The sequence below is a fragment of the Tamandua tetradactyla genome, chromosome 5, assembly GCF_023851605.1.
Source record: "Tamandua tetradactyla isolate mTamTet1 chromosome 5, mTamTet1.pri, whole genome shotgun sequence".
Lineage (NCBI taxonomy): Eukaryota > Metazoa > Chordata > Mammalia > Pilosa > Myrmecophagidae > Tamandua > Tamandua tetradactyla.
In genome coordinates, this window is record NC_135331.1 from 87479241 (window position 1) to 87506852 (window position 27612).

The following is a 27612-nucleotide window of genomic DNA, read 5'->3' on the forward strand; positions in this document are numbered from 1 at the left end:
GAACTCATCAAATAGAAAAGCAACTCAGGTGCATCCCAGCCACTACCAAACAACCACTGCACTTGTGGTGCTATGGGGTATCTTGCAAGGTGCTGAGGTTACAGAACTGACAAGAGTCCCTGGCGAGAGGAGCACACTTGTTACACTCTCCCTTCCCTGTTACAGGCTGGGGTCCTTCGGGGATGGGACCTGCAGGAGTTGTGATCTCCAGGTATTGAGCATGCCACATTAGAGGGAGAGGCTGTCTAGGGTGGGGCAGTCAGAGAACTGAATAAAGAAAAAGGGTTGGTCATAGACACGCAGTTGCCAGAGTATAAAGAAAAAAAGGTGGTTTTTTTTTTTATTTTTTGTTGAAAATAAAAGCAGAAAAACTAAAACCCCAAACTCCAGAAAAAATCCTAAAAAATACGTTTTGTTTTTTTAAAAAATACTGTATAAGTCTCTACTCCTTCCCCCCCCAACAGCCCTTGTGTCCTCTCTTCTAAGTGCCCTCCCCCCACCCCTGCCACTATTCACACTGTTCTCGCTATTATACCCCCACTTCCCAATATCTACCCAGGATGCTCACCTCCATATTCTCTTACCTGACTTCTTACTTCGTTCTCCCTAGAATTTTGGAGAGCCTTGTACCCAAAGTCCCCAACCCCCAGCATGCAAGAACCGTTTCCCCGTTTCTTTTCTGGGATTCAATACTCTTCTCCCCTACCATTCCCTCTGCTGAGGGTCTATTCTAAACAGGAGCATGTAGGCTGCCTCCTGCCCAGTTCCCTCCCGATTCCCACCCACCCAAACCCACCTCATGAAATGTCAGAATCTCCTCCTGGGCAGCCTTTAACCCAGAATAACACAAGCTCCAGTCTTTTTTCTCCTCATTCTATAGGACCCTCCCCCTCCCTCCATATATCCATGCACTTCTTAGAGACAATCTTTCTCTGGGACTCCGGATCCCCTGACCTCAAAAAACCCTCTCCCCATCTCCTTCATTCTCCCCCCCACTCCCCGCTGTGAAGAGGCAGGGTCTTCTCTCCAAGGAATCTTCGGCCCCTCCCTCAGGATATGTCTGGCTAGGTTCCCCGCCATACTTTCCTGCCCCAGACCCCCCCCCCCCCATTCTCCTAGACCCTTCCCACCGAGCCCAGGGGCCCCGGGCCCACTAGCGGATGAGGACGTTGATCTCAGCCACGCTGGCCTCCAGCACGTTCTCGGCGGTGGTCTTGCCGTGCTGCTCCTTGAGGTGCCGCCTAATGGCGGGCTTGTGGGCGAAGCGCACGTCGCAGTAAGAGCAGCGGTAGGGCCGAGCTCCCGAGTGCAGGTTGAGGTGGTCGTGCAGCGTGGACTTCTGCGTGAAGCACTTGCCGCAGATGCCGCACGAGTGCGACTTCACGCCGCGGTGCACGTTCATGTGGCGGTTGAGGTTGCTGCTGTGGTTGAACTGCTTACCGCAGCGCGGGCACATGAAAATGAAGTGTTGCGCCCGCATGTGGAAGACCAGCTTCTCCACGCCCTGGAACACTTCCGGGCACTTGGTGCACTTGATGTTCTTCAGGGGGTTCCCACCCGAGAAACCCCCGGGCAGGGGCCCCCGGCTGCCCCCCGCCCCCAGGCTGCCCCCCGCCCCCCGGGCAGCCATGGCCACTGCTGCCGCCTCCACCAGACCCGAAGTGGCCCCCACGCTGGCCCGGCCCCCTGGGATCAACAGCAGGCCCTCCCCTTCTGCATCCTCAGAAAGGCTGTAGCATGCCTTCACCACACCCTGCGGCGGGGCCACGGCACTGGGGGGCATGCTGCTTTTGGCCAGCTCCCCGAGATGGCCGCTCACGGATCCTCCGATGCCCAGACCTCCTCCCAGGCCTCCGGGGGGTTTGAGCCGGTGCGCCACCTCCAGGGCGGACTCCACCTTGACAATGCAGATGTCAGACACGTCTTCGTCCTCATCCTCGTCCTCCTCCTCCGCCTTCAGCTCCAGGTCCTCATCCAGCGGGAACTCCAGCTTCACAGGGCGCAGGAGCGGAGGGGGCAGAGGAGGTGGAGGAGGGGGTTTGGGGGCCGGCTTTGGGGTCCTGGCAGGAGGTAGGAGGGACTTGGTAGCGCTGACACCGCTCACGAGGCTGGCCTCGCTGACCCCGTCCTCTTTGAGGCCAATCTTGGGCTCGATGAACTGGCTGAGGGCGTTCCGGCATTTCTCCACCACGTGCTCCATCTGCAGGTAGGAGGCAGCCGTCAGATAGTTGACGATGTCCCTGACGGCAAATTCCAGGGCACCAGTGTAGCAGGAGAGGAGCAGGTCCGCCACGATGCGCGCACTGTGCATCAACGAGACCTGCAGCTCAGAGCTGGGGTTCAGCAGGAACTGGTCCCGCAGGAACGGCGAGCAGGCGGCCAGGATGACCTTGTGGCCGCGGAACTTGAGGCTGTCGGCCACAATGGTCACGTCGCAGAACCGCTCCTCTGCGCGGAGCTGGTTCATGTTCCGCAGTGTAGCGGCCTCATGGCCCGGCAGCTGGAAGCGCAGGACTTCCACCCCAGAGGCCATTGTGGCGGAGGGGGCAACCCTAGTTGGGAAGGAAAATGGTCAGAGACAAAGGTCTCTGGCTCTCCGAAGCCGTGGCTCTAGGCCCCGCACCTCCATTCTTGCTCGACCTCCTATCCCCAACACCCTATCCACAAGACTTCAGGACTCTTCCTCAGTTTCCCCAGTGCCAGGGGAGTCGCTGGGCCCCTGCGAGAAGGAGGCGTGGTTGCCGGGGGCGGGGCCGCCGGCGAGCATCGGGCAAGCCCGCGAGCCCACTGGGGAGGAACTGAGGGAGGGGGGGTAGAGACCTGGGACTCTGGGCTCCGGGGCGGCCCGGGTTGCAGGTTCTTCTCACCCCGCCCCCTTTACCCGCAGCCTCGTTCCTCCGCCCCCCCTTTGCACGTTTGCACGCGCCTTTCACGTTCCCCCCTCCTGCCGTCTGCACGCATCGTGCACGCCACCCCCCAGGTCCGTGGCACGCCCCCCAGCCCCACGACCCTAAATGCACGCGCCTCTCACCTGGCAGGGTTCCGCGCGCTGTTTTTTCCCCCCTATTTCCCCCACCCCCCCGGGGCTGGCGGCGCCCCCCACACACGGGCAGGGCCTGGGCAACGCGCAGGCGCGGGGGTGCACGGGGCGCGCGCGCGTGGCCGGCTCCGCGTGGGTGTAAGGGGGAGGGGCGGGGGCGGCTCGTGCCGTGTGTCCCAGGCCCCGCGCGCGGCGGCGGCGGCGGCGAGGACTCGGGGAGGAGGAAGAGGGGAGGGAATTAAAGGAGCAGGATCCCCCCTTCCCGACCCCCCTTTCTTCACCAGCCCCCCCTGACGCGGTTAAAGGGGCCGGACGGCCTTGCCTCCCCTTTGGCCGAGATTATTTGTCCGCCAGAGCGGAAATACGTTCCACTCCCCGCTCTTTCTCGCTCCCCCTCCTCTGTGCCTCCAGGCCCCGCGGTCCGTCTGCGCGTGCGTGCCAAGTGCCGCGCGGAGGCTCGCTTGCTCCGGCCCGCCTCCTGCTCCCGGCGGCCAGCGGCGCTACCCGCTCCGCACCCCGCCTTCCAGCTTTGAGCGTCCGCCTGGCTCCCAGTGGGCCTGGCATCCCGCTGGCCTGGCTGCCACCTGCTCCCAGAAGTGGTGCCGCTTTGGTCCACCTGTGCGGCGCTGGAGACCGTGGTAGAATCGCGGCCTATCCCAGGGCCCTAAACCGCCCGGCGAGTATCGGAGCTGTTGATCGCTGTTTCCACGCGTGTATCTCCTTTTGAGTGTGTTCCCAGTTCCTCCAGCCACACTTCCAGATTTTTCCCACTCTTCTGAAGCTAGCAACCACCCCCGCCCTTCTAGCTGATAACTTCGCTTTCCACGAAGCCTGACAATTCAGTGCCCTCAACTTTCCTCCCCTCCATCTCACAATCGCTTAAAATCACATCCATCCTCTCCTCCCGTCCAGTCTCAGAATTAAGCCCAACTTCTTGCCAAGACAAACGCCCTTCACTTGCACTATGACCTTGCCTATTTCACTCCTACTATATAATTAGCCCTAGCACTAATTCTTCTAATTATACGATTATTTATATTACTATGATCCCACTATCTTTCTTCTTTCGGTTGCAATTGCCCCTCCACCCACCTCCCTTCCTCAGACTGACGCCTTAAACAAACTTCCCCTCAACTCTGCTCCTTTGCCTTCTCTTTGTAACTCCCTAACTGTACTAAAGTCTCCCTTCCCCTCCTCTTCCTTGCACTCCTCACACCTACACTCACTTCTCCATTCATCCAAGTCCAGGTGAAGATGCTCCTGTTTCCTACCAATTGGATTTGCTTATTACGTCTTCTAGAAGACTAGAGCATTTTTCTTATACCTCAATTCTGATGAAGATGCATTATAGAGTTCAATGTCTGGTTTTCCCATTAAATTGTAAACTTGATTGAAGGAATTATGTGGTAGCTTATGTTCTGCAAATAGAAGTCTCGCAAAAAAAGGCTAACTGTTGAGGTCATCCTCTTCAGTTCAGCCAGAATCCATCCATAAAAAGTTTATTCCTGACTTAAACTAAATTCCCAAAATCAAAGGATGTTCTTTGGTGGGAGGGCTGGGGCAGTGCTTGGGTGGTGCCTTGACTCTTTGCCTTTCACTTATAAATTCTCTGACTTTTACACCTCCTGTTGCTTTCTATTCTAAAATGCCACCTTCCCTTTCTCTCCTTTGTGGTCAGGCAGTGTGGATTCGAGGGAAAACATAGGGGCTTTTGAGTCAGACACACCTTGGCTCAAAGCTTTATCTCACTATTTACTAAAGGAGGGCTCTTGGGCAAGGTACTTTGTTTTCTGATAAACCTCTTTATCTTTGAATTGAAGGTAAAGATTCCTCCTGGGACTAATGTGAGGTTTAAATGATCCTGGCATACAGTAGGTGCTTAATCAACACTAGTTCCCTTTCCCTTTTCCCTAGGTGGGAGATGGACTGAAATTTTCAAAAGAATTTTTAACTAAAAATAATTTCACTATCCCACCTTCTCATTCCTCATTGCCAGACTTCTCAAAAGAATAGTCCACACTCCAGTGAGAGCAAAAAGCTGTCAATTTAAGAATTTGGATTTATAAAGTTACGTATCCTGTACACTTCTTGCTGCTCTCCTTTCTGGAAGTGCATTGGACAGGGCGCCTAATGCCAACCTATAGCCCTTGAGGGCAGGTGAATTGCCCAGCCCTACCCAGATACAGATTAACATAGAAATAAGTAGTAAGTTCAGGAGGCTGTGTTTTTTTTTTTTCCAATACACTTTTTTTTTTCTTTTGTTCATGGGCAGGCACCAGGAATCAAACCCAGGTCTCTGGCATGGCAGGCGAGAACTCTGCCTGCTGAGCCACCGTGGCCTACCTTACAATGCACTTTTTTAAAAAACTTTTTTTATTATATAATATAACATATATACAAAGCAAAGAAAGAAAAAAGCAATAGCTTTCAAAACACATTTCAACAAGTAGTCACGGGACAGATCACAGAGTTTGTCGTGGGCTACCATACCATCATCTCAGACTTTTCCTTCTAGCTGCTCCAAAATATAGGAGGCTAGAAAGAATAAATATATATTTTTTATCATTACAATAGACTTTTTTCCTTTTTTGTGAAAAATAATATATATATACAACAAAACAATAAATTTCAAAGCACTGCACATGGGTTACAATTCCACAATTTTAGTCTTTTTTCTTCTAGCTGCTCTAAGATACTGGAGACTAAAAGAAGCATCAATATAGTGATTCAACAGAAATCCTAGAATGAGCTGAGACTCAGCATCAAGGGATTGAGAAAACCTTCTCGACTAAAATGGGGAAGAGTGAAATGAGACAAAATAAAATGTCAAGGGCTGAGAGATTCCAAACAGAGTTGAGAGGTTATCCTGGAGGTTATTCTTATGCATTAAGTAGATATCACCTTGTTACTCAAGATGTAATGGAGAGGCTGGAGGGAACTGCCTGAAAATGTAGAGCTGTGTTCCAGTAGCCATGTTTCTTGATGATGATTGTATAATGATATAGCTTTCACAATGTGACTCTGTGATTGTGAAAACCTTGTGTCTGATGCTCCTTTTATCTACCTTGTCAACAGATGAGTAGAAAATATGGAAGAAAACAAATAATAGGGGGAACAAATGTTAAAATAAATTTAGTTTGAACTGCTAGTGATCAATGAAAGGGAGGGGTAAGGGGTATGGTATGTGTGGTAGTTAGATTCAGTTGTCAACTTGGCCAGGGGAAGGCACCTAATTCTGTTGCTGTGGACATGAGGGCATGTGAACCTCATCTGTTGCTGATTACATCTGCAGTTGGCTAGGAGGCGTGCCTGCTGCAATGAATGATGTTTGACTTAATTGGCTGGTGCTTAAATGAGAGAGCTCAACGGTAGCACAGCCCAGGCAGCTCAGTATACCTCATCTCACCACTGGCAGCTCAGCCCAGGCCTTTGGAGATGCAAAAAAGAATCACCCCCCGGGAAAACTGTTGGAACCCTGAGGCCTGGAGAGAAGGCCAGCAGAGATCACCCTGTGCCTTCCCACATAAGAAAGAACCTCAGTTGAAAGTTAGCTGCCTTTCCTCTGAAGAACTAACGAAATAAATCCCCTTTTATTAAAAGCCAATCTGTCTCTGGTGTGTTGCATTCTGGCAGCTAGCTAACTAGAACAGTATGCATGAATTTTTTTCTTATGTCTTTTTATTTCTTTTTCTGAACTGATGCAAATATTCTAAGAAATTATCATGATGATGAATATGCAACTATGCGATGATATTGTGAATTACTGATTATATATGTAGAACAGAAAGATCATATGTTAAGAATGTTTTTGTTTGTTGTTACTTTTTTGTTTTGTTTTTTTGATGGTAATCAGCCTAAGTTTTTTTTAACTTTTTTATTGTATAGTATAACATATGTATAAAGTAAATAAATAAAAAAGCAATACTTTTCAAAGCACTCTTTGTTACTTTTTAAAAAATTTTATTAATTAAAAAATATATATATTAGCAAAGTCCCTTGAAGGATAGGAGAAAAAAATATGGAACTCTTTAAACTTTCCCACCGGGGAAACCCCTAATACTGTGTTAAACATTAGGGATACCCAAATCAATTGGCCAAGCCATTGATCTTGAGGCTTGCTCTTGTGAAGCTTACATATGTAGTGGAGAAGCTTAACCTACCTATAGGTATGCCTAAGAGTTACTTCTGGAGGACCTCTTTTGTTGCTCAGATGTGGCCTCAGTCTCTCTAAGCCCAAATCTGCAAGTGAAATCATTGCCCTCCCTGCTACATGGAACATGACACCCAGGGGGCTCCCTGGCAGCATGAGGGATGACTCCCAGGTATGAGTCCGGCCCTGGCACTGTGGGATCAACAATTCCATCCTGACTGAAAGAGGGAAAGAAGTGTAACTAATAAAGTATCAGTGGCTGAAAAGAGTTCAAACAGAGTCAAGATGCTACTCTGGAGGTCACCCTTTCGCAAGCTTCAGTTAGACATTGCTACCTATCATAACTTGCCAAACCCCAACCAAAACCATTCCAGTCAGTCCTAAAGAACACCTAGGGCAATATATAAGATTCTACAGAGTTTCCGTGGACTTCCAGAAACCTACAATTTCCAGATGGGTCCCTAGACCAATAAGTCCTGAAACCTAGAGGGCCCAGTCTCTCCAGAATATCAGCTAGTTCCATCTCCCTACCCCATATTATTGACAGCCCCTCCCAACATGAAAAAGTTAGAATGGCCATACCCAAATACCCCTAAAGAGTGGGAGAAAGATCAAAGGTGATAGTGGAGTTATACAGAGAAGGTAGGGTTTAACAAATGGATATGATTGCTTAATCAGGATATTGATATTTCTTTTAGCCTCCAGTATTTCAGAGCAGCTAGAAGTAAAAACCTAAAATTGTGGAATTGTAACCCATACCAAACTCTGAAATCTATTCTACAACAAATTGTTGTTGTGCTTTGAAATTTATTGCTTTTTTGTATGTATGTTATTTCTCAAAAAAAAAAAAAAGTTGAATGTGATGATAAAAAAACATTTATTCCTTCTAGTCTCCAATGTTCTGGAGCAGCTAGAAGGAAAAATCTGAGATGGTGGTATGGTAACCCATGACAAACTCTGGGATCTGTCCTGTAACTACTTGTTGAAAAGAACTTTGAAAACTATTGCTGTTTTCTTTCTTTGCTTTGTATATATGTTATACTATGCAATAAAAAAAAGTTTAAAAAATATATAGTGATTCAAGGAGGCTGACTTCTGCTCCACCTTCTTGTGGGGACATGTGGGGCTGATTTTTCACATACACAGTATGGAGGAGGGGCCTAGAATCTCCTAGATAGATCCTTGTCACTTGCTGCCCAACTTCTGCCAGTGTGAGAGGAGGGCGATCCTTTCCTTCCTGGGTTTCAGAACTGATCGCCCTGGGTTAGTGTGGAGAATAGATAAAGCCAGGATCTTCAGTGGGCTTTAGAAAGAACATATGACTGGAGATGTAAGGAACAACTAGGAGACAGAAGGTCTAGATTCTAGTTCAGGTCTGAAGTCATCCAGCCCCCAGAGGTTTCCGTTTTCTCCCCAGTGAAATGGAGGGATTGCCCCCGGAAGTCTTTTCCAACCCTGTGAGGCTATCAGAGCCTCTCAGTTTGAGAGGCGACTTGCACATATTTGTGCATATGTGTGGGAGAAGTGGTCAAGGACTAGCTCTTGCCTTAGACTTGGATGGATTATTCCACAGCACCAATCTTGGTTACTAAAGGAGGCAAGCAGTGATTTAGATAATGCCAAACAGTGTAGGAAAAGCAGATGTTTCTCTGAGACAGAGTATGGGCAGGGGATTTACCTTTGTAATTGGGCTTTACACAGGCTGGAATTAACTAGGAAGCAACAGGAAAGGAAGTAAACAATAGGAAAGGGAAGTTAGCCTGGACTTTAAAACCATAGGCTGATAGAACTTTCCTGCATTTCCGCAAAACCTCTAACTTCTCCCTGGTTCTCTTTTGTTTGACCCACCCTCAGTTTGTCCTCACTTGCAGGAGCCCTAGTGAAACCTGGAGCCCATTTTGGCGACATTGGCAGGGGCTCACCGCTTGAGAAAAGAATGATATGAAAACAAAGGGCCCACGTCACTCCCCACCCATCTGCAAATCCATCTTCTTTGAGCTTGTATTCCCCCATGGCCCTGGGCCCTCCTTCTCCTTCCTCCCATCCATTCTCCTAAACTCTCCAGAACCCACCCCCTCACATCCTCAGCCTCCTGGAAGGCTCTTCCCTTCCCCTCCTATGTCGGAAGGAATTTAGTGCCCCTTGGAGCCCACCACCTCCTGCCTCCTCCTCCCTGCAGAGGAGACACCACAGGTTCTCCACCACCCTGCTTGGCACCGCATAGGGCGAAGTCGAGGCAGGTATTCCGCCACCTTATTAATCCCAGACAAAGCAGGACTCTCCTGCCTTCTGTCTCCTGCCTCATCATCCACGCACCCTTCTGTTTGCTGTGAGCCGCTGACTTCGAGGCCTTTGATACCCGAGCCTGCAGGTACCTGTGCAGATGACCTAACCCACACCCCACATTTAAAAAAAATATTTGGCTTATTTTATTCTTTTCATAGAATCATCCACATGCTTCCAAATTCAGAAAGCATAAAAGGGAAGAGAGTGAAAAGTTTCCCTCCCACCCCCATCTAGTTCCCCTTCCCATCAGGACCCCAAATTACTATTTTCTTCAGAGCTTTTTCACTCCCTTCCCACAACTTTGATCAGGTCTCCATCTTACCCACTTCCCTCCCAGAATTATCAGAATTGGAAACTTCATCCTCCCCAAAATTCAAAATTCCTTTCTCTGAACGCAGAACTCTCCCTCTCAGAGGGTGGCACTATACCTGCTCCCCCTGCCCCCCCTTCTCTCTCCCCTCCCACCCTGAGATCCCCAATCTCCAGTGTCTTTTCTGCCAGACCCTCCCCCACCTTCTGCTCCCCCTCAGGTCGCAGCACCCAGTGCACCCTGCTCCACTCTCCAGCCCTCGGCAGACGGTCCTATCTCTGAACTGTCGAGAAGCCCCAGTGCCCTCCTTTCACCCCCACAATCATCTCTTTCTTTACTTCTCTTGTTTTCCTTTCCTTTCTTTCAGAGCCTGTTGCAAACCGGTCTGCCCTTCCACCAGCCCTCGCCCTCCGACTCTGCTTCATGTCTGGCTTTCCCAAGAAGGGAGTGAGACATGTCCCCTTTACTGGTTCTGACCCTAAAGTCTAAAAACCCAGACAGGGCTTTGTTACATTAAAAAAAAAAAAAAAAAAAAAAGTGGGCGGACCACGGTGGCTCAGCAGGCAAGAATGCTCGCCTCTTCTCTCTCCCCAAAATGTGTTGTGGCTATATCAAATGTATAGAAGCATGTATAAATTGATACCTACGAGTAAAGACTGATGAAACAAACACTGGGTGCTTGCCCCGGCTTAAGAAATAAGCTATTCCTGGGGCCTTAAGATGCCTGCCTCCATGCTGACCACTTCCAAAGTGTCCTTCCTTTGCTTGTCTTCATGGTTTCATGTATGTTGCAGGTATTCTTGAATGGTATATTGCTTAGTTTTGCCATCTGGCCTTCATATAAATGAAATCATGCATCCTGGGGTGTGCTTTTCCACTAAGCACTAAGTTTTTTGCTTTGTGACTCGCTTAGCTGTAATTCATTCACTTTCTTTCTATTGCGTGTTTGCATCACGATTCATTTTTCTGTTGTCCTGTTCATGGACCTTTGATTTGTTTGAAGGGCTGCAATGGACCCCTTTGCACTAGGGTCAGTGCAGTGTGCGAGTTTCTGTAGGGCAGCAGTCTTCAGACTAGGGCCGTGTTTCTCCGTGGCTGGGAGGGGGTGTCCACAGGGCTCTGGATAGGTTTAAGGGAAGGAATCATTTCCAGCCCTGACATTCCCATATACCCTCTTCGCTGATGCGAATGGACCTGGGAGGGGCCCTGAGAAGGAGGCACCGGCCCCCTGCCCCCTAAGCAGGAAGCCTGGAAGGTAAAAACAGCAGGACACCAAAATGCTGGTCTGAGAAAGTGAGAGACCTGGTGGCAGGGAACACACCATCCTGCAAGTCAGGTGCTTTCCCTTCTTCCCTTACAACAGAAGTAAAGAAGGACTAATTGAGTTGTCCGTGGATTTATTTTTCTTTTTTAAATCCATCTTCTGACAAAGTCTTTACTGACAAAGTTGTCAGTTCCATACGAGTCATCAAAAAAAATGACAGAACACTAGAAATCAACGCTAACTGGAGACTCCCTTTGCATAGCTGTTGAAAAAAGAAAAACTCCAAAGCTGACAACTTAGTTTTTTTTTTTTAACGAAACATATCCACATACAAACACAAATATTCTTACCACATGACCATTCCCTTCTTATTATATAATCAACAACTCACAATATCCTCACATAGTTAACAACTTCGTTTTGATTGTGGTTGGGGCTTCTGGTACCCCAGCACGTGAGCCAAAATAACCCAGCAGGAGAATTCAAACCTAGGGGACAGGATAGGGAGGGCATCCGATTTTAAAATAACTGCTTTTGTGATGCAAAGAAACACGGACTAAGAAAAGAAAAGGCGTAAGCTAGGCAGTGTCTCTTACAGGACTATTGCCTTGTGCTCTTCTAGCTCGCCCAGGGCCCTCGGGGCTGACAGGAGGGGCAGCTGTGGGAAGCTGCGGCATGGGAAGGCGTAGAGCACGTGTGCGCTGTCTCTGCCCTTGGACCCACCCATGGCAGACTGAACACCCTGCAGCCTGCTTCTGTTTCAAGTAGGAGCCCAGGCTCCCAAGAAGCTGCCTTTGGAGGCCTCGCTCCACGGTAGGCCTCCCCTCAGTGCCAGGCCCACTGAGGGTGGCTTGGGTGGCCAGGGGCACTGAGTAGCCATTGGGGCTCCCTGGCTTGAAGCGTCGTGGGACCTCATTGAGCTTGGGTTGGTCCAGTTGGAGGTACTGGGCAATCTTCAGTCGGCTCAGCTCATTCCCCATGGTGTGATCTTTGAGGAGCCATTGATACCCCCCCACCCCCACCCCGGTCCCCTTCTAGGCTGTGCATACATGTCAGGAAGCAGATGTGTTTTTGTTTTTTTTTTTAAATTCATTCATTTAAATTAAATGCTAAATATAAAATCAAGGTATTATTTTTGCAGGTTTTATCAGCTATCACCTTTTTCTTTAATTTTTTTTAAAATTGTGAAATATAACATATATATAAAAAAGCAATGCATTTCCAAGTCCTTTTTTTTTTTCCTGCGTGGGCAGGCACCGGGAATTGAGCCTGGGTCTCTGGCATGGCAGGCGAGAACTCTGCCTGCTGAGCCACCGTGGCCCCCCCATTTCCAAGTACATTTTAACAAGTAGTTATAGAACAGATTTTAAAGTTTGGTGGATCGTTTTCCATGATTTTTCATTTTTTCTTCTAGCTGCTCCAAGATGCTGGAGACCAACAGCAATATCAATATAATGATTCAGCAGTCACACTCATTTGTTAAATCCTATCTCTTCGGTTATATTCCTTCTCTTTAAATAGCATATACACATAAAAGCAATACATCTCAAAGCATACCACAACAATTAGTTGTAGAACAGATTTCAGAGTTCGTTTTGGGTTACAATTCCACAACATTAGGCTTTTACTTCTAGCTGCTCTAAGGTACGGGAGACTAAAAGAAATAACAATATAATGATTCAACACTCCTACTCATTTGTTAAACCCTACCTTCTCTGTATAACTCCACCGTCACCTTTGATCTTTCTCCAACTCTTTTGGAGTAGACAGGCGTTCTAACTTTTTCCTGTTGAAAAGGGCTGTTGATATAACGAGACGGAGGATGGAACTAGCTGATGTTCTGGAGAAGCTGGCCCCTCTGCATTTCAGGTCGTATCTGCAGGTCCCTTATTTTGATGTTCCTATTTTAATTTTCAGAGGTAAACTTAAGAGGAGTGTATTGCCTTTTGGCCCCGTGGGTGACAGTGATGAAATAGGCTGAGTGAGGTTATGAAACCATTAATGGAAGTGGCCAAGGTGAACCGGGGATTCCGTGCTGTCTTAAGTCAAAGCCTAAATTCCTTCCACCACACTGGAACTGGGGCCAGAGATGCAGCAGGAGGCGCTCGTCTGGGTTATAATACTTTCATCTGCATGTGGTAGGAAATCAAGGCATGATCTATGCCCCTTGTACTGTGGAAAAGTCTGTCGCTGCTCCTTGGCAGCACTGGGGGGTGAAGGCTGCCCCTCCTTGATCCCCAGGGCTGTCCCTTTGGTGTGAGGGGAGTGGGACTCAGAACAGGGAAGGAGTTGGAGCATCTCGCTCACTTCCCAGGCTGGAGGATGTGGAAGGAACGGTAGACAGGCATTTCCAGATGAAAGGGCAGGGGAGGGAGAGTTAGTCCCTTTCCCATCAAGGCTAAGTCCATACTTGGGGGATGGGGTTGCAGTCTTAGGCTATGTCCCCTTGCCCTTTCCTAGCTGACCCTTGAATGAGCTGCAGTCACCACCCTCTCCTTTGGGCTGGGCTCCCCCACAGGTGGCGTGAAGGATGTGTGTGGGGGGGGTCCTAAATGCACCACTGGCTTCCTCTGAATACTCAAGAGGTAGGGGATGAACGGGGGCGAAGACGAGGCTGTGGGGTGGTCACATGGACACACTGGCAGACCCCAGGCCTGGAGGTCCACAGGGGCAGTTTCCTCCTGAATGAAGTGTGACCTCCTCTGGGAGGGCCGGGATGGGCCTTCTGTTTCTTGAGAGTCCTCCATCCCACTCCTTGGTGCTTTGCTTAATTCTCAGGAAATGTCTGTGGAACGGACGGGTCGGGGGAGAGGGTTCAAAATCCTAACCCAATGTCTGGGCCTGCTGGGTGGTTTCCGGGGTCCAGCTGCCTGAAGGAGCCCGGGGGTGGGGGCCTAACCCTTTCCTGAGGCTCTAGGGGCAATGTGTGTGTGTAAAGGTTCCTCAAGGCTGGGCTGTCAGTTCCAAGTAAGTAGGATAAGTAGGTCGGGGCGCGGAGGGATGGGGGATGGTGAGTCGTGGCCGTTGCCCAGGCAGTGTCTGCATTTGAGGAAGAGGGTGGGGTCTGAACCAATGTAAATATTTTTATTAAAAAAAAAGAGGAAGGAATAGAAACCAAGGCCATTTCTGTGGCTGATCTGAAAGATGCCATTTTCTTGGGGAGCAGGTGGGGGCTGGGGAGGGAGTTGGCTTTGAACTTACTCATGAAGCTCATTGTTTTAACAAGAACTCTTGGGATCCTTCCTCTGGGGACACTGAGACAAGAATATCAATAACTATACACAGTAAGCCATGTGGACAGGACCTGTAAAGATTCCAAGGACAGAGAGAGCTTCCTGGAGGATGAGGGAGTTGAGAAGAATGGAGATGGAAGAGGGTGTTACAGGAAAGCCAAGAGCCGATGGGAGGGAAGGCTTGGAAAGGCAAATTCAAGGGGGCGGGCAGGGTGGAATTAGGACTTGAGGGAAGGGCAGGGAGTTCAGAAAATGTGAGTGAGAGACCCTAAAGTGTGTTGGTTGCAAGCGTTGACCTAGGAGCCATGCTGTTTGAGTCTGCCTAGCTCTGACCCTTTGTACCCATGTGAACCTGGCACAGATCATTCAACTTTTCTATTGCCTCAGTTTCCTCATCTGTAAAGTGGGGGTAATGACAAAACCTGTCTCATGGGCTTGGTGTGAGAATAAAGTGAGATCTGGCATATAAAGGGTTTAGAATAGCGTCTGGCACATAGTAGTAAGTAGGTACAGTTAATTAAATCTTTCTCCAGAAGCAGGCCTTGAGAAAAGAATTCAAGTGCAAGTAGTGTATTTGGGAGGTGATCCTAGGAAGCATGAGTAGGAAAGTGGGGAAGTGAGAAACGGAAAGGAACACAGTTAATAAAGTGCGTTATTGGGTGAGTTTATCATTGTGGGTGAATGGGTATCTATCCCATGGAAGAATCTTAAATTGGTGCAAAATATTATCCATGGTGGTGGACAACAGAACCAGGGTATTTAACTCCAGCTCCAGACAGTCACTGGTTGAGGGCTGCTCTTGGGGGGTGTTGTCTCCCTGATGTTTACTTACAGCTTTCTGTGCGCAGATGAAGCAGGGTACCAGAGAAAACCCTTTGGAAGAAGCAACGGAGACGGGCGCCAAATGCAACCGAAGGGAGATGTATTTATTAGGATATAAGCTAGACCCCCAAATATGGTGACTTAATATAAAATTCACTTCTCTCTCAGGTAAGAGGCTCATTATAAGTAGGCGGGACTGAGGTGGCAAGTGGGTGGCCTGGCTGGCGGGCAAGGTTGCTCCTTGGGTCACTCAGGACCCTGGCTTCCTTCCATCCTGTGGCTCTGCCACACCACCGGGCATTGTCCTTGTCTGTGTGACTGAGACAGGGTCTCGCCATTCCAGTCCCAAAGAAGTGTAATGAGAGGAAATAGGGGGAAAGTCATGATCTGGAAATTTCACCCAACTCTGCCACCCACACTGCATTTGCAAATCATAATGATGTGGAAGGCTGGGAAATGTGGTCTCTAGTTTGTTAACTTTTGGCTAGGTTTGTTAGTTAGATACCGGTTTGGCTGCCATAAAAAGACTAAACAGTGCAAATTTATTTATTTTATAGGTTGGGAATTTTATCTGCTGTACTTTCTGTAAAATGTTCTAAGCATTATCCCAGTCCCCAGAACTAAGCGCTGACTTTAGTTTTATCTCTAAACCCTCCCCGGGGCAGGGCTTCAAGGAAGAGAAGGATTGTGAATCTTCCTTCTTGTCAAGAAGTTCTAAGAAAATTAGACTCTATCCCTTGGAAATTTATGTTCAAGAAGCCAAATCTCTCCTAGGCTCCAGGAAGTAAAATCCACTTGGCAAACAAACAAACAAAAACGAAACCCAACAATTCTGAAACTTTGCTTAAATAAAATATTGTGCAATATCTTGGCTGACTTGCGGGGGTGTGTGCATTAAATTGTAATGCAAGAGCTGGTGTGTGCACACATGTGTGGGTGAGTGTGTGCACATGTGTATGTCCGTTGGTGCATGCATACGAGTGTGTTTGCCTGGGTGTGTGCATGTGGGCTTATGTGTGGTGGTTCCAGTCTGGGAGCAGTAAGCAAACCCCGTGGTGGAGATCACTGACACTATGGATGCATTGGGATTGTGGAGAGAGAGCAAAGGTCTCTTGCCCTCAGCTCAGTCCCCAATCCCTGATTATTTATTTTACTAACAGGAGAACTTCCCCCCTTGCCACTCCCTGGTTTTCTTTCTCTGGCAGCAAATGTATCAGTTGCTGAGCCAGCTCTAGTTTTCGGGAAGTCAGATGAGCTCTCCCCTCCCCCGGCTCTCTGCCTCCTCTTGCCCCTAAAGTGGACACCATGGACCCACTGCTGGCTCTCCTTTGCCTGCTGCCTCTGTTCCCAGGTAGGAGGCAGGGGAGGGGGATGTCAGGGTCCCACGGCCACTAGCCAGGTGGAGTTCCCAGCTGTGAGACGGGCAAGTCTTTTGCTTTCCATCTCTGCTCTGTTCCTTCCTTCTTTCCCATTTCCATCTCCGCGTCCCCCTGCCCACAGGCCTGGCTGCAGCCACTCGCTCCTGCCCTCAGAACGTGAATATCTCCGGAGGAACTTTCACCCTTAGCCACGGCTGGGCCCCTGGGAGTGTCCTCATCTACTCCTGCCCCGTGGGCCGTTACCCATCCCCGAAGTCTCGGCTGTGCAAGAGCAACGGGCGGTGGCAGACCCCGGGCACCTACTGGCAGACAAAGGCATCTTGCAAATGTGAGACTCCCGCAGGCCTTGCTCAGGACGTCCTGACAACGTCCACTCCAGAACTTCTATTTAGGACTCGCTCAGAGTGGGACTTAACCTTTCTAGAGGGTGCAGGAGGGATGGCAAAGGTGCTTTTAGGCTTTTCAAAATATTCCGCAAATGTCACTTGTCTATAGCAAGCAATTGGGGGCAGGCTTTGATGGATGGGGACTAAAGCGAAGAGATGAATTTTAAATACTTCACAAGCAAGCGCGTGGGTCTGCCCGTTTGGAAAGGATGCTCACGGGAGCAGGGCGCCTGGGTCCTCTGATGGACCAGGTCTTACTCCTTTAGTTACTGCGTCATGGGGACATCTGAGGACCCCAGGGGAGGGGCTGGGGTGACTATGGTTCTCAGGGGGCTGAGGAAAGTGGCAATTTATCCATTAGGTTGAACTGTATAAAACTGCCAATATCCAACCAATTGCCCCAAACGGCAGCTTCATGCTCTTTGACCTAATATTTCAGTATTTTGACAACCAGTTGGCTGTTCCCATGCATCCCAGCTGAACGTCACCCACCCAATGCTGAGCCCAGCGGGAACCACCCATCGTGCACCCCTCCCACCACATGCTCACCTCTCTTCCCTCCCTCCAGCTGTTCGCTGTCCGGGCCCTGTTTCCTTTGACAACGGAGTGTACTCCCCACGGCTGGCATCCCACCCTGTGGGCAGCAACCTGAGCTTCGAGTGTGAAGATGGGTTCACGCTGCGGGGCTCGCCCGTGCGGCAGTGTCGCCCCAACGGCATATGGGATGGAGAGACGGCCGTGTGTGATAACGGAGGTGGGTACTTGACCCAGGGGATGCATCGGGGTGGGGTCTTCCAGGGCACCCTGGAGCCAGGTGAGTGCCAGGGAGTCTCTGTGGGGGCAGAGCCTTGGGTTCCCGGGCACCACAATAATATGCTTGGGTGTTGGTTCATTGAGGTCTGCCCGGTCTGCAGGGGGGCTGGCCCGAGGCAGTCAGTGCTGAGTTTCTGGTACAACATAAAGGCTCCAAACCCTCTGCACAGCTTTTCTAAATGCCTCAAAGCAAGACTTGGTCTTCAGGCCCTACCGAATATTCTACTAATTGTTACCCTGCTGGAAGAGAGGCAAGCATTGTGCTTGAATGCTTTGCTACCAGAACCAGCTTGGGTTCCCAGCCCAGCAATGCTGTCTGTGACTTTTGGGCAGGTTATTTAATGTCTCTATTCCTCAGCCTTTGCATCTGGAAATAGGGATGGTAATTGTGCTGCCCTCATGGGGTTGCCATTTGGAAGAGTGGAGTTGGTAAGCAATCTAGGACAGAGCCCCTGGAAGTTGGTAAGCGCCACATACTTTTGTCATGGTCATATTGCCTGCATGAAGGATCGGCAGCTCGGCTTGACACAAGTGGGCCTTCCAGGATTCTCCAGAGCCACATTTGCCTGTGGGTTTTAAGTGCTTCCAATTCTGAGCATGTCATGAAGAAAACACTGGTTCCACAAGTGGCAGGACCTCACCCGTCCCAGGAGCTCAGCCGAGGCTCCTCACTCATGTCCTTGACTCTTTCCCAAATAGTTAGTTACTCAAACATAAAATAGATCTACTTATAAATTATTCTCTATCTACAGTAATAGAGGACACTTCCAATGCCCCGAGAGGTCCCCTCCTGCCCTCCCATTCAATGTCCCCCACCCCACAAAGTAACCATTGCTCTGTCTTCCAGATCCCTGATTAGTTTAGCTTAATCTTGAATTTCAGACAAATAAAATAAGGCAGAATGTTTTTTGCATCTGGCTTTTTTCATTCAGCGTTATGTTCGTGAGATTCAGCCATGTGTGTGTATGAGTAGTGTGTTCTTTTTTTAGTGGAGCATTCCATTATGTGACTAAGCCGTGGTTTACCTATCTATTCATTTGGTTTGTTTCCAATTTGGGTCTATTATGAGTATAGCTCTACAAACATCCTTGTTGTAGAGTGATACTTGTTATGTAAGCTGTCTTTTGGTGCACATATGCACTTGTTTCTCTTGAGTAAATATCTAGGAGTGGAACTGTGGGTCACAGATTGGCATAAGTTTAGCTTCAGTTGAGGTTGGCAAGCAGTTTCACGAATTGACACTCCAGCGATGTAACAGAGTTCTAGTTGCCCACATCCTCTTCGACACTTTGAATTATCCATCTTTTCAGTTTTTAGCCATTCTGCTAGGTGTGTAGTGATGCCTCATTGTGCGTATATGAAATACACATATTCCTGATGGAGGGGTAGGGTCATATGCTAACACCTTCCTCGGAGGTCTGGAGCTTGGGGTGAGCCTCTGGGGTTGGGGTTGAGGTTGGGATGCTTCAGCTGGCACTGGAGGTTGCTGAGTTCTGCCGACTTTTTGCCCTACTTCAGGTTTTTCCAGCCATGCTCCTGGGAAGCACAGCTCTGGTGTCCCTCAAGGGGGAGGTCGAGGGATCCTAGAGGCTCTCAGGGCTGGAGAGGAGGGAGAGCCTGGAGGGAACGGGGAGGGGGCAGGTGAGCAAAGCCAAGAGGCTCGAAGGAGGCCGGGAGGTCCTGCTCACCTCTGAATCCCTCTGTTCACTCGCAGGTGGCCACTGCCCCAACCCGGGCACTTCCGTAGGTGCAGTTCGGACGGGCTCCCGCTTCGGCTTTGGAGACAAGGTCAGTTACCGCTGCTCTTCGAATCTGGTGCTGACAGGGTCTGCAGAGCGGGAGTGCCTGGCCACGGGGGACTGGAGCGGGACGGAGCCCATCTGCCGCCGTGAGTAGATGCCCTGCCTCTCTCTCGAGCCTCTTCCGCAGGGGTCCCGCCTGACCCCTGTGCGGCTCTTCCCACAGAACCCTACTCTTACGACTTCCCTGAGGATGTGGCCCCTGCCCTGGGTGCCTCCTTGTCCCACATGCTTGTAGCCACCAATCCAAACCAACAGAAGAAGGGTGAGCACTTGAGGCTGTGCAGCAGGGTGCTGGGCCTGGGCCAGAGAGGGGGCTGGGGTGGGAGGACCTGGGGAGGCCAGGGAGCCTGGGGTGGGCTCAGCAGAGCCTGGGCCAACTGGAGGGGAGACAGGGAGACCCCGACCCCTTGGCAAGAGCACAGGGAGGAGATAGGGATCTCAATCCATCCCTTCCACATTTCTCACAGGAAACGTGGGCCGTAAAATCCAAATCCAGCGCTCCGGATACCTGAACCTTTACTTGCTCTTGGATGCCTCTCAGAGTGTGGCAGAAAAAAGCTTCAAAGATTTCAAGGATAGTGCCTGCAGTATGGTGGACAGGGTCAGGAATTAGGAGCCTACATGTAGAAGGAGCCTTCCTGCACTCACTGCCCCTCTGTGTCTCTTTCCCTTTCTCAGGCTTCCGCTCCTACCCCTACCTCCTCCAAGAAGTCCTCCCAGATTAAACTCCTGCCATGCAGGAATCATGGATTCAATTTATATGATTGTATTTTTCATTCCACAAACCCTGTTGGGCACCTGTTCTGTGTTATCCATTTTGCTGGGTGCTGGGAGACACCAAAGATGAACAAGGCTGAGGGTCCTCACTTCTAGAAATTCACTGTCCAGAACACTGGTCTCCACAGAGGGGCACAAGAGATAAGCCACTGGGGTGTGCCAGAAAAATCCTATATCTCCACTTCAGGAGTTTCAACTCTTCCTTTTACAGTTTTTAATATTTTGCTTTAAAATGTATATATTTGAGGAGTAGCACAGGTGGCTCGGTGGTAGAATGCTTACCTTTCATACAGGAGACCCAGGTTCAATTCCCAGACCATGCACCACCACCCCCAAAATAAAATTGTAAAACGTATATATTTGAATAGCAATACACTCACATAATTTAAAAATACGTAGGCCTATAATGGCATGTGTGCTCAAAATGTTTTCATTGATAGGATGCATGAGCAGAAGGAGAGTTTGGAGGCTAGCACTTTGCTTTTCATGGTAATTTATGAAGACCTGTCTTTCCCCACAACTACATTCTAGGAAAGGCGGTTTTCGTGGTCTTTAGCATCTCTTAGGACTTAAGGCTAAGTCCTAAGCAGTGAGCGGAGACAGCAGCAGTTGGGGAGGTGACTAACACGGTCACCTCTCACTAGTCGTGTGATGCAGGTTGGGGCCGCAAGGCTCAGTTTCCTTATGTATAAAATAGGGGCCACTGTGCCCCCCTCACAAAGCTGGGATGAAGATTAAATAAGGAGGGAGCGCGGTTAGAGAGAGGAGAGGCTCAATGAATATTAGCGTCTTGGTTTCCTGTGAGCAGTGAGCCTCCGGGTCAGGGGCCACACAGGGACCCACTGCTCAGTTGTGGTGCAGGTTCTCTGCCCCCTCTAGTGCCCTCTGTGTGCTCTCTTCTCAGCTCCCCTTTGGTTTCCGGACCCCTCACGCTGCCTCTCACTCGCCCTTCTCAGATCTTCAGCTTTGAGATCAATGTCAGCGTCGCCATCATCACCTTTGCCTCCAAGCCCAAGGTCATCCTGTCTGTGCTGAGCGACAACTCCCGGGATGTTTCGGAAGTGATGAGCATTTTGGAAAACGCCAACTACAAAGGTACGGGTGTCATCAAGTGACGGCGATGCGAGAGGGAGGGGACATCTCTGAGTTTCCTCCAACAGATTGTGCACAAGTCAGAGAGAGAGCGAGGCCTCCCAGTGGCATTCGAGTCCCAGGGCTCTGGGGCTCCGGTTCCTCGGGCAGGGGGTGGTTTCTGAATCCAGGGTCTTGGTCGCGGGGTCCTAGCTCCCACCACCTCACGGCTTCCTTTGAAGAAGTCCAAATGCATGTGCAAGCACTTGGCACCTTCCTGATGCCAGAGCCTTTCCTGATGGGGAGGTCTGGTTTTTATGGCTCAGCACATCACTTCCACGGGTCATTTTTACCTGGGTAGAAAGCTTCCTGGGTGGTAGGTAGCAAATGGTTTTAAAAAAAAAGCTCAAGTTCTTTGGAAACCCCACTTTGGATCTTGGGGTTTTAGAGTGGCCTTGGTTAAAAAAAAAAGCCCAAATTCTTTGGAAACCCCATTTTGGATCTTGGGGTTTTAGTGTGGCCTTGGGTTGGGGTTTATGCAATGAGCATTTCTAAGGTAGAAAGTCTTAATGTTTAAGCAGGCAACGATGCCAGATCTCTCTGTAGATGGTGAAGGTCTGAGTTTATCAAATCAGTTGATAATTGTGCATCTGTTGCGAGATAGAGTGATTATCTTCCCGGAGGTGTTAGGAAAGAAGTTTCTAAGAGAGTCCTCCCCCCTGCCATATTCCAGACCACGAAAATGGGACTGGGACCAACATCTACGAGGCCCTAAATAGTGTCTATTTCATGATGAATAACCAAATGCAACGCCTTGGAATGAACACGATGGCCTGGACGGAGATTCGACATGCCATCATCCTTCTGACAGATGGTGAGTATTGCCGTCTCTGCAAGTGAGTCTAGCAAACTAGACAGAGCAGGAAACCTGCATTCTGAGCCCCTTCTGCCATGCCAAGCCTCAAGTTCTTATTTATAAGGTAGAATTCATGATGATGAGGATGACAATATGATAATGATGCCTTCCTCTCCCTACGCAATTTTTTTGGGGAAAGCAATGTAAGTTGTTCACGTGAAAGTGTTTTGTGACTAGTAAATGTTAGTTATTGTTATGCACAGGAAGTGAACTAGAGTGAGCGAGATGGGGAGACATGGCCTGAGAGCCCTGGTGCTGAGAGGCGTGGATGGAAGGAGCAGTCTGTGGAGTGGCTCTGGGCTTTGTCATTCATCTCATGATTTTGGATGAATTACACAGCCTCACTGAGACTTGGTTTTCTTATGCATAAAATGAGGACACCTGGGGAATGAGGAGAAAGGGGGGAAAATTCAAAATTCAAACTCAAAATTCATTTGGAGAATTCCTGATATTCTCGCAAGCAGTGGGGACAAGCAAATCAATAGGCCAAGCTCCCGATCTTGGGGTTTGCCCCTATGAAACTTATTCCTGCAAAAGACAAGCTAAGCCTGCTTATAATTAGGCCTAAGAGTCACCCCCAGAAAACCTCTTTTGTTGCTCAAATGTGGCCTCTCTCTCTCTAAGCCAACTCAGCACGTGAACTCACTGCCCTCCTCCCTATGTGGGACATGACTCCCAGGGGTGTAAATCTCCCTGGCAATGTGGGACAGAAAGCCTGAGATAAGCCAGGACCTGGCATCAAGAAATCAAGAAAGTCTTCTTGACCAAAAGGGGGAAGACAGAAATGAGACAAAATAAAGTTTCAGTGGCTGAGAGATTCCAAACAGAGTCGAGAGGTTATCTTGGAGGTTATTCTTATGCACTATATAGATATCCCTTTTTAGTTCATGGTGTATGGAAGAAAAAAAATGAGAATACCCATATATGGGGGTTATCCTGAGAATTAAGAGAGAGAATGTAAATGAAGCTCCTGGCCTGATACTCCAGCACATGGAAAATTCCAATAAAACAGTATATTTTAAGACGCACATTGGAAGTGTAAAGGTTCAGGTTCCCAGGCTGGGTGCTTCTCCACACTCCCAGGGCTCTGGGGAACCTGACACCCACCCAAGTCAACGATTCTCGTCCCTTCTCGATCTAGGAAAGTCCAACATGGGTGGCTCACCCAAGCGGGCTGTTGATGATATCAAGGAGATTCTGAACATCAACCAGAAGAGAAACGACTACCTGGGTGAGCCTCGGCGCCCCCCACCATCCCCGGCACACCACTGCAGGTGGCACAAGGCCTCCTCCTGGGGTTCCAGCCTGGGATGTAGGCTGTGGCGCTCTGGATGGAAGTCCCTTAGGTCGTGGTGAAGTGTGCGGAGTCTGCAGCCAGATTGCCCAGGGTTTCAACCTCGGTTCCATCCTGATTGGCCATGGCCGTGGGCATCACCCCAGGAAGAAGGGGTCTAGATCCCTTGTGAGGGCCTTCCCTGACATCATGTCTTTTAGCAGCATGGCTTTGGCAGCGGCAGCCCCTAAAGGAACAACTCCTTGGGTTCAAACCAAACACAGATCACACTGAACTTTGACAAGAAAAGAATTTCAGAGAGAGATTCTCCAGGCAGGGAGGGCAGCTGGTGTTGAGCCCCTGAGTGTCACCTGCTCCTTGCATCCTCTCCTTTTCCATTCGCTGACCCCATCCTCCCTGCCCTTCCGGGACACACTGATTCCCCTTTAAAACTTTGGCTGGAGAAGGACATCATTCACATCCGCTCCCTTAGCACCATGGGATAAATGTTCCAGAATATCTTATTGAAAAGAAATGGGAGGGCTGGCCACAGTGGCTCAGCAGGCAGAATTCTCGCCTTCCATGCTGGAGACCAGGACTCGATTCCCGGTGCCTGCCTATGTTAAAAATATAAAAAAATTAAAAAATGGGAAATTTAAGGGTACTAGTCAAAGAAAACACCCTGGGCATGGTAATTGTCCAGCTCACACTGTCACTGCTTCTGACCACCTCTGCAGGATCCCTCCTTGGCTGAAGATTTCTCTCACAGTCCACCTGCATACTTATTCCCTACACTCAACACAGGGGCAAGTGTGGGCCATGATGGGGTGCTGAGGGTCGGAGAAGACAAGACTCCCGTGAGCCGCTTCAGGGCACCCATGTTCAGAGGCCGCTGTGGATGGTTGTGTGGGTCCCGGTTTTTCAGTGGGGAGGGACGGCTTTGGGCTGCTCTTCCAGATTATATGTTTGACAGAGGGAGATCGGATCCAAAGCTCTCTCTCCATGCTATGTGCATGTGTTCTTTTTCATTCACTCATTCGTTTACAAGTACTCACAGAGTGCTTCTCCTGGGCTTTCAGCTGTGAACAAAACAGATACAAATGCCTGCCTGCATGGGGCTGCTCTTCCAGAACAGGGCCAATAAACAAGATAAATAAGGAGACCAAACAGCACATTAAGTAGTGAGGCGTGCTAAGGTGTTTAAGAGCTGGTGGAGGGATGGAAGTGCCTGGTATCTGGGGCATTATGGTTTTAGACAAGGAGGCTGGGGAAGTCCTCACCAAGAAGGTGTCATTTAAGACTAAGCCCAAAGAAGCAAGAAAGGGAGGTGCGTGGAAGAGGAGGGAAGAGTAAAGCAAGTGGAGGCACTGGCGCAAAGGGCCTGAGGGTAGGATGAGGAACTGCGAGGGGACCTACGTGGCTGGAAAAGAGTGAAGGATGCCGTGGTAGGAAACAGGGTGGGACGGGGGTGGGAAAGGGGCGTCCAGCTCCTGTAAGCTTTGGAGGACACAGTGAGTTCCAAATGACAGCCTCCAGCCTCACGGGGTAGCCCCGCAGCCACACGATTCGGGTGCTTTCCCTCCTCCCCATCAGACATCTATGCCATTGGGGTGGGCAAGGTGGATGTGGACTGGAAAGAACTGAATGAGCTGGGGTCCAAGAAGGATGGAGAGAGGCACGCCTTCATCCTGCAGGACACAGAGGCTCTGCTCCATGTCTTTGAACATATGCTGGGTGAGTGAGCTTTGCCCTGGCGGGAGCGGGGCACGGGTAACGAGGCAGCCCCGGGCTCAGCCCCTCGCTTGGCTCCCTCCCTGTCTGCTCCTCACCCTCACAGATGTCTCCAAGCTCACAGACAACATCTGCGGGGTGGGGAACATGTCAGTCAATGCCTCCGACCAGGAAAGGACACCCTGGCATGTCACCATCAAGGCAAGACCAGGAAGGAAGGGTGGGGGTTGGGTCCCCAAGGTGAACTGGGCCAGGGGCCTGAGGATCACCCATTGTCCTGCAGCCCAAGGGCCAGGAGACCTGCCGGGGGGCCCTCATCTCGGACCAGTGGGTCCTGACGGCTGCCCACTGCTTCCGCAATGTCGAGGACATCTCCTTGTGGAGAGTTATTGTGGGTAAGGCAGGGTCGCACCAAGGCCCTCCACTCCGGGACCAGAGCTTCTGCCCTGTGTCTCCAGCCTCTGAGCCCTCCACAAGCTCTGGTCCAGTCTAATCTGCTGTGCCGTTTCCAGGGGATCCAAACTCCCAGTGGGGCAAAGACTTCCGGATTGAGGAGGTGGTGACTTCCCCGGGGTTCGACGTCTTTGCCAAGAAGAAGCAGGGGATCCTGGAGTTCTACGGCGACGATATCGCCCTGCTGAAGCTGGCTCAGAAAGTGAAGATGTCCACCCATGCCAGGTGCCGGGAGGGCACCTCGCGGGGAAGGCCGGTCTTGGGGAGCCCAGGAGAAGGGAGGTTGAGGGGCCAGCCTGCCTGCATGACCTGCACCCTTCTTCCCAGGCCCATCTGCCTTCCCTGCACAGAGGGAGCCAATCTGGCTCTGCGGAGACCCCAAGGCAGCACCTGTCGGGACCATGGTGAGCACGAGGCTTAGGGCGTGTGAAGAACTGGGGTCCCAGGCGTGGGGCGGACCTCCCAGGCCAGGAGTCTGGGTTCCGAGCAAAGGCACCAGCACCAGCACCCCCTTCTCCTCGGCTGCAGAGAGAAAACTTCTGGACACACTGAGTGTTCCTGCCCATTTTGTGGCCTTGAATGGGAGCGCACTGAACATTAACCTCAAATTGGGGTCGGAGGTGAGGGGTTGGGTCCGGGATGCTGTGGGGGACGGGATTCCCAGGACGTCCCTCTCCCTCCCCTGGCTTTGGTCGTTTTCTCGCTCTGAGCCGTCAGCCCTCCTCCCGGCTCAGCTCGCCCCAGGTGTCCCCTGGCTCTACCTGCTCCATCCCTCTCTCCTGCTCCACCCATACTGCAGAGGGAAGACTGCATCAAGGTGGTCTCCCAGCACAAAACCATGTTCCCCAACCTGACGTCTGTCGGAGATGTGGTGACAGACCAGTTCCTCTGCAGCGGGATGGGGAAGGATGACAATCCCTGCAGGGGTGAGCTCCCTTCTCCCCTCTAGACCTGGATTCATGTGGGGAAAGCCACCGGTGTCCTCGCGGCCAGCACGCACACCAGGAGACCCTGTGCTGCCTGCGATGACAGTGGAGCCGGGTGAGCGACGGGGTGACGCTGTCCCCTCTCCCTCCTTTCTGCAGGAGAATCTGGGGGAGCAGTTTTCCTTGAGCGAAAATATAGGTTTTTTCAGGTGAGAAGAAACGGGGCAAGTTCGCAGGACGGGGGTGGCTGGGTCTTAGGGGGATGCGGGAGGGCTTGTGCAGGAACCAGGGAGGTTGGGGCTCGGGACTGGGGCTGGGGCAGACCCTCGCCCTCTTCACTCCCTTCTTCCAGGTGGGCTTGGTGAGCTGGGGCCTCTACAGCCCCTGTGTCAGCGCCGACAAAAACTTCCGCCAGAGGGCTCCCCAAGGCATGGTCCCTCCACCACGAGACTTCCATATCAATCTCTTCCGCCTGCAGCCCTGGCTGAGGCAGCACCTTCAGGATGTCCTGAAGTTTTTGCCCCCCTAGACATGGCCACCGGCCCTTCTCCTGTCTTGTCGGGACCTGCCATCTCTTCCCACTCCTTTTTCTGACATCCCTACTCAGCCCTCTCTACCCACCCTTGCTCCTGGCTCTGAGTAAAGTTTGGCCTCCAGGATCGATCCCAGCAGGCAGCGGGCCATGCCAGGGCTGACTGCCCCAGATCCTCATTTCCATTTTCTCCAGCCAGTGTTCAAATCCCTTCCTCTGGTTTGTCTCACCTCTCCTTTCACTTTCACGTGGAATTTCCCAGTTATGAAATTAATAAAAGTTAATGATTTCCACATCCATCTGTGCCCCGGCCTGGGGTGGGGTGATGGTGCTGGGTTCAGTTGGCCTGGGGGCGGGACAAGAATGATTCCAGGAATCCCAGGAGGGCAGGTCAGAGCCCCTGCTGGGTAAACAGCTGCTGGACTCTGCCTCATCACACACAGTCCGC

At 50.6% G+C, this 27612-nt stretch overlaps 2 protein-coding genes across 2 annotated transcripts; one reads left to right on the top strand and one right to left on the bottom strand.

Moving 5' to 3' along the window:
* Nucleotides 1-798: 798 nt before the first annotated feature.
* Nucleotides 799-3120, bottom strand: ZBTB12 (zinc finger and BTB domain containing 12). Its single transcript, XM_077161387.1, has 2 exons — nt 3032-3120; nt 799-2552 (listed from the first exon to the last, which is right to left on the bottom strand). Exon 2 carries the CDS (start codon nt 2531-2533, stop codon nt 1154-1156), a length of 1380 nt encoding a protein of 459 aa, XP_077017502.1. The 5' UTR covers nt 2534-2552; nt 3032-3120; the 3' UTR covers nt 799-1153.
* Nucleotides 3121-16197: 13077 nt separating this feature from the next.
* Nucleotides 16198-27461, top strand: C2 (complement C2). Its single transcript, XM_077161382.1, has 18 exons — nt 16198-16456; nt 16606-16812; nt 17439-17624; nt 19398-19571; nt 19649-19747; nt 19953-20086; nt 21219-21357; nt 22067-22207; nt 23391-23480; nt 25116-25256; nt 25360-25454; nt 25537-25648; nt 25766-25931; nt 26034-26110; nt 26235-26326; nt 26506-26632; nt 26792-26841; nt 26985-27461. Exons 1-18 carry the CDS (start codon nt 16411-16413, stop codon nt 27159-27161), a joined length of 2253 nt encoding a protein of 750 aa, XP_077017497.1. The 5' UTR covers nt 16198-16410; the 3' UTR covers nt 27162-27461.
* Nucleotides 27462-27612: the final 151 nt, after the last annotated feature.